General features: G+C 43.2%; 1 protein-coding gene across 13 annotated transcripts in view; it reads right to left on the minus strand.

Moving 5' to 3' along the window:
- Positions 1-16,741, minus strand: part of macf1a (microtubule actin crosslinking factor 1a) — a 228,834-nt gene that overhangs the window by 108,197 nt on the left and 103,896 nt on the right. For 4 of the 13 annotated variants that reach the window (XM_086281216.1, XM_086281219.1, XM_086281217.1 and 1 more), the window contains 3 exons: positions 16,442-16,543; positions 14,662-14,739; positions 13,287-13,379 (listed from right to left, as the gene is read on the minus strand). In XM_086281216.1, coding sequence (XP_086137342.1) covers positions 13,287-13,379; positions 14,662-14,739; positions 16,442-16,543 — 273 coding nt within the window. Of the gene's footprint in view, positions 1-4,379; positions 8,007-13,286; positions 13,380-14,661; positions 14,740-16,441; positions 16,544-16,741 lie in introns of those variants that run through there. The other 9 variants (XM_086281215.1, XM_086281213.1, XM_086281212.1 and 6 more) reach the window with 4 other exon arrangements.

The raw sequence follows: 16,741 nt of genomic DNA on the forward strand, positions 1-16,741 counted from the left end.
CCATTTATTTCCCTAACCTCTTACTTCTGCATCTCTTTATGCTCTCCTTCTTTAGTGTGCAGAGGAAAAGGTTGTCATTTAAAGCATGTCATATTGTCAGCTGACTCAAAATGCCAGCTCACAGCAGAAATGGCTGAGACGCCTACAGTAATGCGACTTAAAAAAAAGAGAGACACATTTTATAAAATTAATGCTTATTCTGAAATTTTGATTTTCAAAGTTTTGCTCCTCAATGATCCAAAAAAAAAAAAAAAACTATAAGTTTATTACTGCTATCTCGCTGTAAACAAGTCTGCTTAGCCCAGTAGTTTATGTCTTTTGCGAACAGTCTCCGCAGTCATTAAACCATGTCGGCTTAACATTTAGCTTTCCTAAATTAGTCTGTTGGGTATTCGGCTAACGAACGAAGACAAAACCGTTCAACTTTACAACTGTTTAATTAACTCGACCGAGTCTCCTGAAGCTCAGAGTCTAAAAATGTCCCCTGTCAACGCAACTTCAATGTAATCATTTAATACAGTTTTCTTCTTTTCCAATCATAAGTAAACAAACTCAAACTAAAAACTCAAACTTTCTGCCTCCATAATAACCGTGAAAACACGAATGACTGCGTGACATGGTGACATCAGCGTGGATCTTAACAGAGATTAAACGAAATAAAGGGATTTGAAACAACAAATTTGAACGTGTGAACAAGATACTCGCTAATTTCTACGCACAGTGAGTAAAGTTAAGATAAAGTACAGGTTAATGTCAGGTCACATGACATGTATGGCTTCTCCAGTTGAGCTAAAGGCCTGATTATATGTTCACTAAACACAGTTTATCTTCACGGTATGTGCAGGTGTGAAGTGCGGGTATGAACTTGTGAAGATGTGACGCTCATGCGTGACCCAGCCGTGTGAACGTTACTCCAGCTAAAGTATAAACAGACGCACACAGACTAGAGATTAGATCAGGTAGCAGCAGTGCTCAGTGCAGCTATGATCCAGTCACAAGCATCCATGATCCACTAGCAGCCCCCTGGGGCTCTGGACCAGCCCTCTTTTAGAAACATGGCCTCTTTGAAGTTTGCAGGGAGAGGAGGGAGGAGAGGGAGGGGTGAGTGCTGGATAGGAAAAATAAAAAAAGAATAAAAGATGGATTAATTGATTTATTTGACTTAAACATGAAGCACCTCTGCAAAATCATGTTTAAAGGATGAAAAGATGGATGGGTGCATGAAGGCCAGAAAGATAAATGTTGGATGGATAGCTTCAGACACAGCAGGATGGGGGTAAACGGGTAAATTTGGGTGGTGTTTTCAGTGTGCGGTAGGAATCCCCTCTGGGCTCAATGAAGCAGCCGTCTCACTGATGAATGCACATTTCAAATCCCTTTTTTATGCAGACAAGGGCAACACACACCCACACACAAAGGACAGCTGCACTTTAAACTGAACACAGACACATCCTGACACTCACCTACCGTGACATGACGCAGGAGCACGCTCGACACACGAGTATTGATTATCGCTGCCCAGTAAAGCAGCATTTTAAACCGGGGAACTCTGCAGAGCCAGGATCTATAGCAAACGCGTGTTTCTCATGACTCAGCAGCAGCTGTGCACCAAATGAGATCACGTACAGCCTAACACAACCCGACAGCATCCCCTTACTGTACCGCCTTCAGCATGTGATGGAGAAGTGAACAAACCACAGCAGCCGTGGTAAAAAAGTGCCCATCATCTTTAAGCTGTATTACTGCAGTGGCTGCAGCAGGCTCTCTTATTTTCAAGGTTAAGGAGAGCTGAGCAGCTGTAAGCTAGCAGAGGAAGCCTCCCTCTTTCTGTTTTGGATCCCTCCTGCAAGTGTGTGCTGTAATAAGCCGAGGCCTGAGCAACAACCTGCATGTTTGCTTTTCAACACATTAAGTCGCTATTGCATCATCGACTTTTGGAGACTAATGTTTTATAGATTGATTCTCCTCTAGAAGCTCTTGTTATTTCTCAGTTATATCTGATCACATGTTAATGGGATTGCTGGTCTGCTATCAGAAAACAACACACTTAGCACTCAGATCTCAGCATCTGCACTATGGCTGGATTATGCAAAAGATTTAGAGCAGAACCGGCCCACCGGATGGTTTTGCAAAGTCTAAGAAATTGCAGAGAATTCATTAAAATTTCACATATTTCGATAAAAAGCACGGCTATTCCTGGTGTGGTGACGCAAGCATTTTTACACAGAAGTGGAAAATTAAAGTAAAATTTAAGTTATTTCTAGATCTTAACTTCAAACTTGTTTGAATCACATTTAATACCATGTTGTTAAATTCCCAAATACTTTATATATTAAAAGTGTCGTACTCTGATCTGTAAATGGAACTGGACATACTATGATTAAATATTATCCAGTAGCTTTACTGGTCCATCACACTTGAGACCAACATGGCCTGTATGCGGTCCATGACCTAAAAAGAGTATGACACTCTGGTTTAGAGGCAGATTTATTTTTGAGATATCATATTGTGGCAGTAAAAGTAAATAACCTTCATGGTTCTGAACTTTTAGGACCTACTATGTGTTTGCAGTAGTAAACAATCCTGGCTCAGAATGGGTTTTTGGGTTGTGGCATTAAGAGTAATCCCTGAGCACAGAAAAGTTTGTCTGTTACTGTATAATAAAGAAATCTGTGCATTTTCCTGTTACTTCTGGCTACTTTATAGCTAATTTAGCAAGATTAAAAGGAATATCAAATTAACAAAACTGGTTAAAAAAAATACAATTTATTTCACTGCTTTGGATTTTTCTCTGGCTCTGGTTAAAACTTCTTTAATGAGGTGCCAAAACTTCCTGTAGGCAGGAAAAAGCCTGTCCCCAAAGTCTCTTACCCAGCCAATACTGAGTAAGATGCATATTAGGAACTGACTGAAATTAAAGTTCCAGCCACACATTTTCTACTGCTTATCTGGGTGGAGTCAGCAGACAAAGCAGAGGTGCCCAGACCTTCCTCTCCCCAGCCACCTCCTTCAGCTATTCTGGGGGAACGCCAAGGAGTTCCCAAACCAGCTAAGAGACTTAATCTCATCAGAGTGCCTTGGGTCTACCCTGGAGCTTCCGCTCAGTTGGACAAAATGAAACACCTCCTCTTAGAGACATGATAGTCAGATCTCTGAACCCCTCCAGGGTGATTCACTGGTCCCACTATGGTCCTGCTCTGTGCTCCAGCCACAAGCTGTGGGCAGTAATCAAACAACTGAGGATATGAACGGGCAAAATTTTAGACCAGTGCATTCAAAGTTTAACTGACCGAGGAATACAACTTGCATTTTATTAACCGCTGCATTTAAACCTCATAAACAATAGTTAGACATGCTGGTAGGAAAGAGCGAGTCTAGAAATTACAAAATGATATGATAAAAGCGTGGACATCTAATATTTCACTGAAGCTGAAGTTAACTGATCTCACTTTTCTGATTAACCCTGAATAACCGCTTCCAGCTAAAATCATTGGAGCTAGACCCAAACACAGATGTGCTGTGTGCTATTTAAAATGACAAGTTTCAGTTTACATTAAGAGGAAACCCTGTCATTTGAAGCAATGACCCTCCTTCTCTGTCTCACACACACACACAGCTTGTGCGCCTCTCACACTCTGACAGACGTCAGCAATGAGCGAGTACGTGTGCTGTGAGAAAAATAAGAAAGGGAGGGCGCAGAGACGGATCCTGAGACTGAGGGGCACAGTCTGTGCTGCGCTGATTAGGCTGCAGGAACAAAGGCGGAAAGAACGGAGAGACTTATAGTGCTTTTCTAGAGCCGATAACGGCGCGCACACATAAACCTTCACGGCTGCAAACATGGTGCACACATGACAACAAAAGCACCCTTAAAAAAAAGGAAAGAAAGATATCAAGTGCTGTAAATGGCTCTCTTAGCGCTACAGAACACCAGTTTGAAAAATGCTGTTCAACTCAAAAACACTGCTCAGTCCTGGAAGCAAACATCTGCGGTCAGTGACTAGAGTCCAAAAGTAAAACTATTCCCTTTTCCTTAGGAGCGGTGGGAAGTTCGGACACAGTAGATGTCACAATTAGGGCTAAAACTAACAGTGTTTACATAAATTACTGTTAGTCTGTGAAATATCTGACAAATTCTGATACTTTAAAACCAATATAATAATTATGATCTAATTAGTGAGCATGTTTCCTTAATCTGCTAACTTCTTAATGTAGGGGCTCTGTACTTTTTGCAGCTTTGGATCAGTCATCCTGCCTTCCTGAAACCCTGCACTACCAAGGATGGTATTTGCACATGTATGAAACTCTTGTTCACACTAGCTGTCTCGGATCTTTGTTTTTCTTGGCTTGAGGATTTGGATTGTGGTCAGGACACAAACCTGTGGCAGGCATTTCCTAGTTGCCTGATGCTGTAGGGACAGCGGGCTCTCAATCATGGAGTCCAGCCTCTCGGACGAGCTGCTGGTCAGCCCTCCCCAGTCTGTCTGACTGGGAGTGGTGCCCGCTGTTTCCGGAGAGGTCAGCGGCAGGTCGCTGGCATAGCCTGACTCCAAAAGAGACGCCCTCTCTTGTGCCCACGCTGGAGAGTCCAATCGAAATCCTTTGACAGCCGACGTCTCCTGAATCTGCAAGTAGCTTGAGGATGTGGGGAAATCCCCTGCAGATATTTTGGTTCTGCTTTTGTCCTGCTCAGACAGTTGGACTTTGAGAATATTCTCTGTAACTGGAGATGGCGTTGGAGACTCTTTGTGGACCTCCACCTCTCCATCACTTTCACCCCTCCACACTGGAGAGCCATAGTCACTGGGGTACACCGTCCTCACCACACAGAGTTTACCGTCCACCTCCTTGATGTGGACCACACCTTTTCTGTCCCTGTCTGAAGGCGTCTTCACCACCTGTACAGCCCCTTCTCCTCCACCTTTTTCCCCTCCATGCTCCCTTTCATTTTTATCCTCTCTCCTGCCCTTGTCTTTTTTCTCCTTCTTCTGCCGGAGTATCCAAGGCTTCTCCAGGACCCCTTGGACTTTCTCCCTAACACGATAGACCCTCCCTCCGCCCGGAGTGGTGCTCCCCAGAGCTGGGGCTGTGTTGACTGGGGTGGTAGTGGTGGTTTGGCTCGGGATACTGGAGACATCTATGATTGCACTGACGGTGTCTTCCTCCCCTGGAAAGCAGAAGACCCCTTTCCAGGCTGGGCTGGGTTTGGGGGTCCCTTCAAGTAATATGTTGCCCAAAAGCCCCCCAGCGCTGGTGCTCACAGAGCCGGGGGAAAGAGTATTGCTGTGGGGATTCGTTTTGGAATAATGTGTATCAGGCACTGGTATTTGAGTCCTAGCTCTGCTGTTAAAATCTGAACCAAATGTTTCTCTGACAGCAGCTTTTTCCTCCTCGTCTTCCTCCTCCTCCTCCTCTTTTTCATCAGGCTCGAGGCTTCTCTGCCGCTCACTGTCCTCTAGCTCTGCCTCGCCTTTCCTGGTCTTCTTGCCCTTGTGCTTACGTCTGAAACGCAGACGCTTCTTTGGTGAAAGTGGGGGGGCTCCACCAAGCTCTCCCTCCCGAGGAGGCCGAACACAGCCCATGGAGTTCCCCATGACTTCAATGTCGATGAAGAAGAGCGTAGAAAAAAAAAAGAAAGGCAGTTATTTTATAAGACCTAAAGTGATGCTCATTTAGGTTTATTCCACTTGTTTACAAAAAGAGGAACTGTAAGGCTCGCTCGTTAATCTGACCTATGAGGGTAGTTTCAAGTTAAGACGAGGAGGCTTTGCTCCATTTTCTGTGGCACTGTCTTAAATTTAACCCGTTGAAAATAAAGGTGGAAGAAGAGAAAAAGTCAGTCTTTTCCTCAGGCAGTTATTGGTCCAATCACGTGGCAGGCTGTTGTGTCAAAGGACCTCGGCGTCCTTTATCTTTCCTCTGCCTGTCCTGACTCAGACTCGGGTAGTGTAGTCGCCAGACACTCACTCTCTAAGAACACAGGTTTACTCTTCCTGTTTTCTCAATCTGAAAAGACTTGTGGTCGGAGTCAAGGACATGAGGACACAGTTGTGTCAGCAGAGCCACACGAGAGAGGAAAATAAATTCAGTTTGGGTCAGATGTCTGATTTATCACGGGTCCTCTGGCAGGTGAGCTATAACCTGGTGTAAGGGAAGCTGTCAGGCAGGATGATGAGTTGCTGGAGAGAGAAAAATATAGTACAGTCCAGTGCTGCTCAGCCCATTAGTGATAATCCAGAGGTCTCACACACACTGTATGCACCTGCAGGTGACAAGCAAAAGAATGGCAGAATTTCTGGGTCTCATCTCACTTCTCAGTTCAGTGTTGTGATTCGAAATATAAGAGATGATGTGAGGAAAAACACTTTCGTCAGCTTCAGTTTCACCGCGATACTTCCATCATCAACAACCCAAAAACAGATTTAATGTCAGGTACAGGTGCTGGTGTTATCCAGGAGCTCTAGTATCTATCTGAGCTCATGAATTAATGATGCCCTCTCCTTCCCTGGTAATGTTGATACAGTGCAAGATAAGAGAAGTAAGATCAGTGGGAATCCCGTCAATTTGCTCCTAGCGGAAGCAGTATTAATGGTGATACTGTCGATATCCCTCGTAGTAATGGCACGCTCAGAGTCTCATTCTGTCGAGGCAGCGCACTGTCCAGACTGGTTGTGGCGGACAGAGTGTGTAGTCAGCCAATGCCACTGCAGATTGCAGGAAGAATCAGCCAATACACTGACAGCTTCCTAAATACTCAAATCAGAGCATCAGCTTCCGCCTCGATGCTTCTCGTCATCCTCCCACGACTTACGCTGTTCAATGAGCTGGTTTCTCACATGATGTGTCAATCCTTCTGCCATGTGTCTGTTCAACATCCACACCTCGAGCTGCTGCTGTCAATATGTCAGGATTCAAAACTGCTGGCATTAATTTCTCCTACTGACAGGATTGGCAGGAAAGTTGACAGTTTTTCTAGTGATTATCTGGGGTGACCAATGTAAATGCAGCTGTTAGCCTCAGCAGAGCATCTGTCTAAATCTGGAAGCAGACAAATACAGGCAAACTCCACCTTGAGCTCCCCAGACAGCTCAGCATCGTGTCTATCTCTGCTTTGAATACCTGGGCACAGACTGTTCCCAATTGATGTTAGATTCCCCGAGGATCAAAGTTGACTTGTGCTTCAGTACTATCCAATCATGCTGCTGTGTCCTGCTGTCAGTCTGCCAAGCGTCCCCTTCATCAGGTGGTGCAGTGCGACGATGCAACAGCCTGACACCATCCACACTTTGCAGGAGTAATGGTTGGGGGTATTTAGATCAGGTCTTACCCTAAAAAACTAAAAAGCCTCTCACTGTTTCTCCTCTCGGGTGCCTTTTTCTCCTTTTAATAGCTTCTCACATCCACCAGGTCTAATTAGAATTTAGGCATGTGGTGTGGGAAGTGGAGCTTGCACTCTGAGGCTGAAGAAGACGTGGGTCCTCTGTCGGCTTAGGTGAGGTCTTGCAAAGATCAAGATCTAGTAGCGGACCTAGTTCATGTGCAGATGTGTACTGCACCTGGAAGAGAGCCAGAGGGATATAGCATCCAGTAAAGGGCAGTCCCAAACATCACACAGCACAGCGCCAGAGGTTAGGACAAAAGAGTACGCAGCCCATGTCCCCTTAAAAGACCGACAAGAGGGGAGAGGAAAAAAAAGAAACACAGGGCGTCTCCAGTTAAAATGAAACTGTGGCTCCCTCAGACAAGCATGGCTGGACTGATCCGATTGATACCGTGGAGCAACTGTCCAAAAGGGAGTACGAATGTATGTTTAGTGCCCGCCAGGTTGGGCGGTCCCCCCGGTCAGCTGTGTGAGCTCTTTCTGCATACGTGTCCACGAGTGTGTCTTGTCTTGCTGTGTATTTGTGGTCTGAGGCCTGCTGATCAGGGGAAGCCGGGAGCTCCAGTGACAGCAGGCAGCCTGGATCGGTCTCTCCCTCGACTGCCTCTGCTCCTCCGCTTTATCCTTCGCTGGCAGACACCGACAGAGGGAGAGAAAAGCTTTTATCTCCCGGCTGCTGCAGCTTCACACTCTCTTCTGCGCGATCTCTCACTCTCACAGTCCACCCCTCCCTCCTTGGCTCTCCTCCTCCTCCTATCCGCTTCCTCGTTACTCCCGTCACTCTCTCTCTCTCTCTCTCTCTCTAGCTCTCTCTCTTGGCTGTTAGTGAGCAGCTTTCCATGCTACAAACACACACACACAGACACACACACACACACACACACTTGACCCAAAAGCTTTCCTGAATGACAGGCTGCAACAGGGACAGAGACAAAAAACAGCCATCCAGGCAGACAGGAGAGAAATCAAATCGGAATCAGACCGTCGCATCTGTGATAATAAATGAGGAGCTGGTAAGCATTTCAATTTCTCTCTCTCCATCTATTCCCTTCAATCTCCACCTGCCTGTGAAGCTACAGGTTATGAATGGTGTGGGAAAAATGTCATAGAAGGGGAAGAGGGAAGGAGTGAGGAGAGAAATTTAAAGGAATCAGGGGAGAGCTAAAAAAGAGAGAACGATAAGGATGCAGGGAGGAAGCAAAATCCAAGAGGGGAGTGAAATGGAGGCACAGACTGATAACAGAGATACTTCTGCACAATTCAGACCGAGCAAAGCCTTCAATATCAATAGCTGTATCAGGTCAGTCTGTGCACAATTACAGCCATATGGAAGCTGCAGCATTTTTGCATTAAAGTGATGAAGTACCTGGATTTAAAGGGCAGTTAATCCAGTGGATTTGCTGGAAAATCCTCCTTTTCAATCTGGCTGTTAAAACCCATAAACAGTTAATGCTTTGACAGCAACGAAAAACGTGCACACACAGACTGCAACAGCTTTAATCTCTTTGATTATCAGATGTATTTTTGGAGTTTTGGGAAATTTCGATATGCATCTTATTTTCTAACTGACAGAAAATACTCAGCGTTAGCCCTCAATATAAAATTCCACTGAAATCAGATCCATATTTCCAACCCAAAACAGTCATCAATCGCTCTAATTCAAACGCACACATTTATCCCCCCCTCCTCCCCACCTACAGTTTTTAAGCCTCTATAGGCCACTTCCACCCACCATCTCTCCACATAAGTTGAATAAAACCGCTTATGCACGTGATTCTGTACAGTACAGCATGGCAATAACTCTGCAGGAGAAAGATTCATCAGTCACTGGCACCAACACTGCAGACGTCTGAACACACAACATTCGCCTGATCTATGGTGAATGCTTTCACAGAGACACATATGGATGGAGACCTCCAAAAATGCAATACTCCCGAGTGGCGGTGAGGCCAGCGGTAATCCATCTTCACTCATTAACCACAAGCATAAGCGAACACACAAACGCACATGGAAAATTCATGAACCAATAGGAGGAAAGCACTAATCAAGTCCCAGAGGCTTTCATCCCTTCGTGGTGGCGACATGCCATCGTGAGCCCTGGAAATCTCAGGCCGCAAGCGTTGCCTGCTGAACCCAGCTTTACATACAAATCTCAGAAGCTCTAATAATATATTTAGCAGCTCTTTAGACGATGACGCCCTCTTAAACAGAGATTTGAAGATGTTTTAAGATGTTGACCCTTAATGATAAATGTTTATAAAATACTGGAAGACTCGTGACCAGCTGTTGCCACATTATGCTGCAAAGCACAGCTAAAGAGACAAAGAGATTTTTGTGTTGACGATTTTGCCCAAATCCCTTTCTTTGGTATTCTGAAACTCTAAATGTCAGCTTGTGTATTATTATTATGATTGCACAGAACAATCAGAATAATAATCAGAATAATGTAAATAGATGGGTCAAGCCAGGAGCTATGCAAGCCCTTTTAAACCAACAGAAGATCATTTTTTACTTTAGAGAATTAAACTGCAGCTCACACGGCCGTCAGATTTATCCGACACAAATGGTGATCAACCTGTTCAATAAAACCATGACTACCTCTGAGGACACAACAAACTGAGCCCGCTTGCTCACCTGTCTTGTAGCAGGGCAATGAAACTAAAAATTTCTTGAAAATGAACTCACTGGCAGTCACACAAAGCTGCTTTGGCCAATCACAGCCAGACACAGTGCAGCTGGAGGAGGATCCATAACAAACACAACCATCTGCGATACGGAGCTTAACTGTGACATCTAGTGGTCTGGCAGGGTAACTACAACCAAGACTCACTAGTGCAAATCAGAAATTCTAATAATTAGTTTTAGGATCATTTTCTGTTGATAATTGTTTAAGAGGTGTTTTTGGATGTTTCTACAATCCCAGTACAACAGATATAAGAAAACAAGTTAAAAAAAAAACTTTTATCCCCATCTCAGAGAAGAAGGACTAACAAAGTCCTCATCTGGACATTCAAGAGAACAAAAAGGAAGCCACACATTAGCGTATAAACACTGAGAAGATGTGTCTAAAGCTGGACAGTTGAGGTTTTCTGAGATAAAACAGACTGAGGCTCATTTGTATCTTGTATGTGCTAGTAAAGTAACTTAAATTGCTAATTGCTAAAATGATAGCCCGGTGAGAGTTCCTATAATTAGCCGATGTGCTGAGTCACTCATTTGCACACGTCCTGGTCTCAAAGACCTGCAGGGCTTCTTTCCAAAAACGACTTCTTCATCTTCATTATAATCATCATCAGTCCAAAACGACCAGTGGAAATAATGTAAACGTTACACATTTCCCTTCTGTGGACCACACTTCTTTCATTTTCTGTTTTCATGTTGTTATGATGAGTGGCTCATTAAAAAACCATCTCAATCATTGCATGAAGATATTTTTTGTAACTGTTGTACATTATGATCTGATTTCTTGGCTTTAATTGAGCCTAAGGACTGAGCAACATTAGGCTAAACCTCCTACCTACTCTGTCACTGTTTAACAGCTGCCATGATTAACACTCCTCTACAGTAAATGCTGTTTCGTGGGATATGCTCCTGATAGTGCACTCTGGCCACGCAAGACGCTTCAGGGCAGAGTTGAACTTATTTTCCCCCCTCCAAAATTCTGATATTCATAAGCAGAATATCAGCTCTTTGTTTTCTGTCTTAAGCTCTATTAAGTTGCTTTGCATGGCTCACAGATTTCATTTCTCATATTGGGTTTTGATGCAAGCACTCAGTTCATCCTGCATCAAGCATTAGCTCCTCCCCCTTTAAGGCTACTTCCAAGCACTCCGTTCATCCTGCATCTGAAACAAAGAGCATTAGCCCCCCCCCTTTAAGGCTACTTCTTCCGATTGGCTGCTCCTCACAAACAGAAGGTTTGAGCAGCAAGTGGGTGGGGCTTCTATGCTTACATCTAGAACTGCATGCCTAAAATGACCGTGTTATACCTGCTCTCAGTGACATCACATAGAGCCAACAGTAGGAAAAGAAACTGTCTAAAATCTAAAAAAAAAAAAAAAATCCCCCCAAAACAGCTCTGTGAAGACAAAAAATTACGCAAAGCAAAACATTTTAATGTGCATCCATTTCGTCCCATGTCTCCTTTTGTTAGGATAGTTTTTATAATATTGGTAACCTTGAAATTTCTAGGGCCTTGTGGTAACACTTTCTGTTTATTTGACAAGCACTAAATCAAGTCCAGCTAGTCCGAGTCCAGCAGCAGAGCCATGTGACTGGAGTTTCCCACACCAGCTCTAAAAACTGTCCTCATCTAGTGAACTCGCTGAACTCCTGAAACTCAAACTATCTGCTGCTGTGAGCCAATTCCCTCCTTCCCACTGATTCATTTTTAGCACTCGTTCATTTCTTCCGTCCGGAGCTCCTGCAGTCCGCTTCACATCCCCGTCCTGTCCTCCAGCACTCTTTCACCCTTCATCTCTTTACCAAACTCATTGATGTCTTGCTGAGTCATGCAGGGGTGTCGTGCATTGCTGTTTCTATGGCAACCAGCTGGCAATGTCACCCTGCTGAGGGTCATATTACAGCACAACCTAGTGGCCGACTGAGACAACTGCAGCTTCTCCTTTCTGTCCAGTACTGAATATGACAAAAGCAAAGAGTTGAGTCCACGCCATGAAAATAAGAAACAGGGACACGGAAAAAGTTTTGATCGATTTCAAAAGTCTTGCTTTGGTTTCTAGCTTTGTTGTCACGCATGACTCGGGCCCAGCGGTACAAGGCAACCCACAGTAATGATTTAATAGAGAACAACACTGTCTGCAGGCAAAACTGGTGCAGAAACATTTGGTGGACATGATTCTACGTCAGGATCCCAAGAGCCGGCTGTCTAGACTAAACAAGCTGTCCTTGAGACAACATTCAGTCACGAGTTGCACACTGTTGAGCTCTGCGGTCCAAACTTTAGACATTTATATTCACTTTGAATGTTTTTGATAGCAATGCAAAGAATGTCTAGCAATCTTAGCCAAAACTGCTTCAGTGTAAAACATCTGTGATTTGAACTAACCCCTAAAACTAAATATATCATTAGCTAATAACATCAACTCCTGATCCAACACCAGAGAAAAGGGCACACACTGCAATTTATTTATTGCTTCTTCTCACACAGTGACTCGTGGTCTAACTTTGAAGCTACCTTTGACATAATATTACAGATAGCAAAGGATAAGGGCCCTGATGGAACCTTAACATGTTGCTTTGTGTGCTCCAAAGTAAATCCTTATGTTGGGTTTAAGATGAAGCACTCGGGCAAGGCCCGGCTCAGAGCTTACATATACTTAGGGCAATAACATCAGTTATACATAAGTCACACATAAGCCTGAGTGCCTTAGTGCACCTGGCCTTGTTCAGATTGGGGCAAAACAATATAATGTATATGAATCTGCTCGATGATTACTGAGGCACTAAAGAAAACTAGAATGCAGTTAATACCCAGAATGCATCTTGATCAGATTCCACAGCAGACCATGAATACACACACAAACACACTTTGTTTTAACCACTCAAACAATTCTTCAGTTTCATAACTACAAACCAGTTTGCCAGGATGCAAATGTCCAGCCAAGCTCAACATGGCAGCAATAAAACTCTAATCCTGACTCAGAGTAATGCCGATATTTGGACCAATCCATTTAAACCCCAGTTAGCAGTAATGATGCAAACCATAACTTGGTTATTATGTAATTAATTAGTGGTATTACATCATTCTAAAGCCTTCCTGCCCATTACGTCCCTCTAATGCTGACTTTAAGGACTTTGCAGATGCTGGTTTGACCACATCGGCTACAAATCAGAGGAGAACACAGAGCGCCAGAAACAAAGATGCCAAGTGAAGGACACAGACCTGGAAGTGAAGGATGATGGTCCAGATGAGTCCTAATGTCAGTTTGGGGTTCCCATCAGTGATGTCATCGTTCCTGATATTCACAAGTTTGACCTAGAAAACAGACCAGAGTATTTGTTTCTGACACAAAGGCACCTGACTGGATTCAAGACAAGAGAAAACATAGCTTATTCTTTTTTCCTTGCAAGTATTAAGAACAGTCTCCCCTTCACCTATCATGCTCATTAATTGTACAAAGCTCTCTGAGATCTTATTAAATCATGTAGCTCCGCCTAAGCTCAGCTATCCGGTCTGCATAATTAGACCTGCGATGAAACTAAGAAGAAAAGGTCAGTCCTCCTCTCTCTGGGGAATGAGATGGAGACAAGGGAGGCGGTTTAAGAAAGATGGGGACTGTTCAGATAAGGAGGAGGAAGAGCTGCAGTTTGGCAGCAAAACAGTGAGAGATTAATTTGAGGCAGCAAGAGAGGGAGGAAGGAAACAATGGAAGAGATAAAAGCAGAGAGGAGCAGATAAAAAAAGATGATGCTGTGTGATAAGACAGCACGAGGAGGAGATATGGCACTGCAGGTTAACCATTTTTACTTCAAGCCTGCGCTGCCACATACATTAAAACACCTTTGAACTTCACTGTTCAAAGGTGAAGTTTTACCTTGGTATACATTATTATTGAAATATATGGCATTAAAAGGGACATTAAAACCAGCAGCTATCCCACTTGTGTCCCCTGAGAGCTTAATGTGTAACACATTAGCTAACCATGTTGCTACGTAGACACATGAGCACAGTGGAGATTCATGATCGTGTCAGCTGTGGGGTGGGGAAATGATCTTTTGAATCATTATCTCAGTGAAAACAAAGATAATTGCATATTTTTCATGTACTGAGAGTTAGCATGGACATTTGTTCAGTACTCTCGTGGGATGAGTCTGTCACTGTGCCGTTTCTCTGAGCTGCTAATGAAGATGCAACGTGACGAAATTTGTGCATAAATAGCGGAAGAAAAACTTGTGAGGGAAAAACAATTATTCAAAATTCAAAATAACCTTCCAGTGGTTTAAGATAGCTGTCGTGCTGCGAGAATATACTAGTATGTAGAATGTACTGATGTCTCTTTTTTTGCAAAACTTAACAATTTGAAGCATATCTGAAGCTACTTTCAGCCGCTAACCCTAAAAGAAGACTTGTGTCTCTTCCTGGAATCGAACACTACTTTTTTCCCCTGATCAGCTGTTATATAGAAATGAATTAACTCATGTGCTCAAATTAAGGACAGTACTGTTTTATAAAAGGGTTATCAAGCCAATAATAAAAATATTTATCATTCAGAAGGGTGATGAAGACAAATGCTGTGTGTGTCCACATGTGAGCTTACCTGTCTCTGTTTGAGGAAGTCCAGCGCTATTTGGACATTCTGTAGTCGATGAAATCTCATTCGGCCCTTTTCTCTGGGCTGCAACAAGAGAGCAGAGATAAGAATCGTAAAGATGGTGAAACAGGAAATTAAATTCAGTGTTTTTCAAGACAGAGAAAACACAAAGGAGGCAGCAGTGAGTGCAAATAAAGCCGATCTCAATCAACAGTGCAGTGAGGTCAAAACACAGAGCAGTTTTATTGACGTGAAATGATCCTCTGGAGGGCGCTGTCTTCAACAGGAGCCGTTAAAGACATGCCAACGTTGTGGAGGCTCAAACCATGCTGGTTTAGCATGAAAAATGCAGACTTCACATCAGACCGTCTTTTCTTTAATCGTAAACAGATTTTCACAAACAAACATCCAAGTTGAAGTTCAGATGGAGAAAAGACTGAGTTTAAGAGAAAGAAAGACAGAAAATCACACACACAATCACACACACACTTTGGCTGTAAGGAGTAGACGAGTAAAGTGCGGGATGCAGATATGGTTCACACCGTGCTGGTAAAGAGAAGGTTCACTCAGGATTAATCATTACAGACTGAAAGGAGAGGAGAGTTTTTTCCACTTTATTCATTACTGTGTTTGTATTATTTAACTGACATATAATAAATCTTACATTTTACCTTTTTTCCACCTGTACAAAGCTACATTTCTAATGTATGTAAAATTCAATCAGGATTAAACAGGGATGCGCTTATTTACTGGCCAGTACAAAGACATCACGAGGAAAACTGGAATTAAAATAAATCAACTGCTAATGGAAAATTTATAATGCGCCCAGAATTTAACACCACTTGCCCAATGAGAAAGAAATACTTTTAATTAGTTTTATAATTATTCACAATTTGTGTAACATTTGAGTTCCTGGACTCAGTTTTGATCATTTTCATCTTTACTCTTCAAAGGAAACAGATTTGCTTTATAAATTAAATAGAAGTAAGAAATATTTGTGTCATATCACAGACTATACATAAAAGATGGATGCAGTTTTTTTTAAAAACTAGGTATCATATGCAGTGTGGATCTCACAGAGAAACTTCTTACAAAAATGAGTTCTTAACCATGAGCCAACCACGCGCTGCACCATACTCCTTTTTATCTTCTATTTTACTCTCAGTCGGACCATAATTTAGAAAATGATCATCATCTTGTCTTCCCTAAGATTTAAAACAATGGACTGACATCATAAACTAACCAGGAAATTGTTTACAGTGCCCATAAATCCAATGAGAAGTAGGCTAACCTTCCCATAGACTTCAACACAATCTGACTTCTTTTTGCTATCACAGTCGCCGCCACCTGCTGGCCATTAGAAACAATGCAGGTACAGGCACTTCCGCATACGCTACATTTTGCTGTGACATGCAAAATAGCAGCTATCTGTTGAGTGAAAACACACTTTAATAACGCTGTTTTTGAAAGTTTATGATATTTCGTTTTATATTTATTTATATATTTATCAATCTAACAGTCAAAGAGAAGAAAGTGGAAAATTTAACTAGGAGTATCGATGCTATCACCCAACAGAAACGGCGACGCCCTGTAGTGACACAGTAATGCAGCACTGACTCGTGCCATGTACAGTTTTGTAGGTCAAAAGTCAGTGGCACAGCACTCTCATGCGGCCTCGCAGCTCCGCCTATGAGAGCAGAGGGTGAAGCTGAAGGGGTCAAAGGTCAGGAGTGAGAGTGTGAGCGGTGGCGGGTGGAGGTGCAGAGGGCTTCGAGTTCGAACATACTCCCTGAGCTCCTTCCTCCTCCTCATCCTCCCCTCCGAGCGAGATGAGAGGGGGGGCCCGCGAGGCGTATGCCCTTTTCAATGGAGGGCCGCTCTTCTGTTGCTATGGTAACAGAAGGGTGGAAATGCACAAGAAGAGGAAAGGGGAAAAAAAAAAAAAAACAGAGGAAGAAGAGATGCAGGATGAGAACGGCTGAATAACAGAACAGAATGAGGATGAAACATAAAAGCTCAGTAGCTGTAAATTAAGGAAAGAATATAAATGGCTCAAAAGGATCACTCAGCATAAACAGACAATTCA

The sequence above is a fragment of the Aulonocara sp. 'chitande type north' Nkhata Bay genome, linkage group LG22 (genome assembly GCF_057382095.1).
Source record: "Aulonocara sp. 'chitande type north' Nkhata Bay isolate Kocher_YH1m ecotype deep benthic linkage group LG22, A_spYH_male_GT1.1, whole genome shotgun sequence".
Lineage (NCBI taxonomy): Eukaryota > Metazoa > Chordata > Actinopteri > Cichliformes > Cichlidae > Aulonocara > Aulonocara sp. 'chitande type north' Nkhata Bay.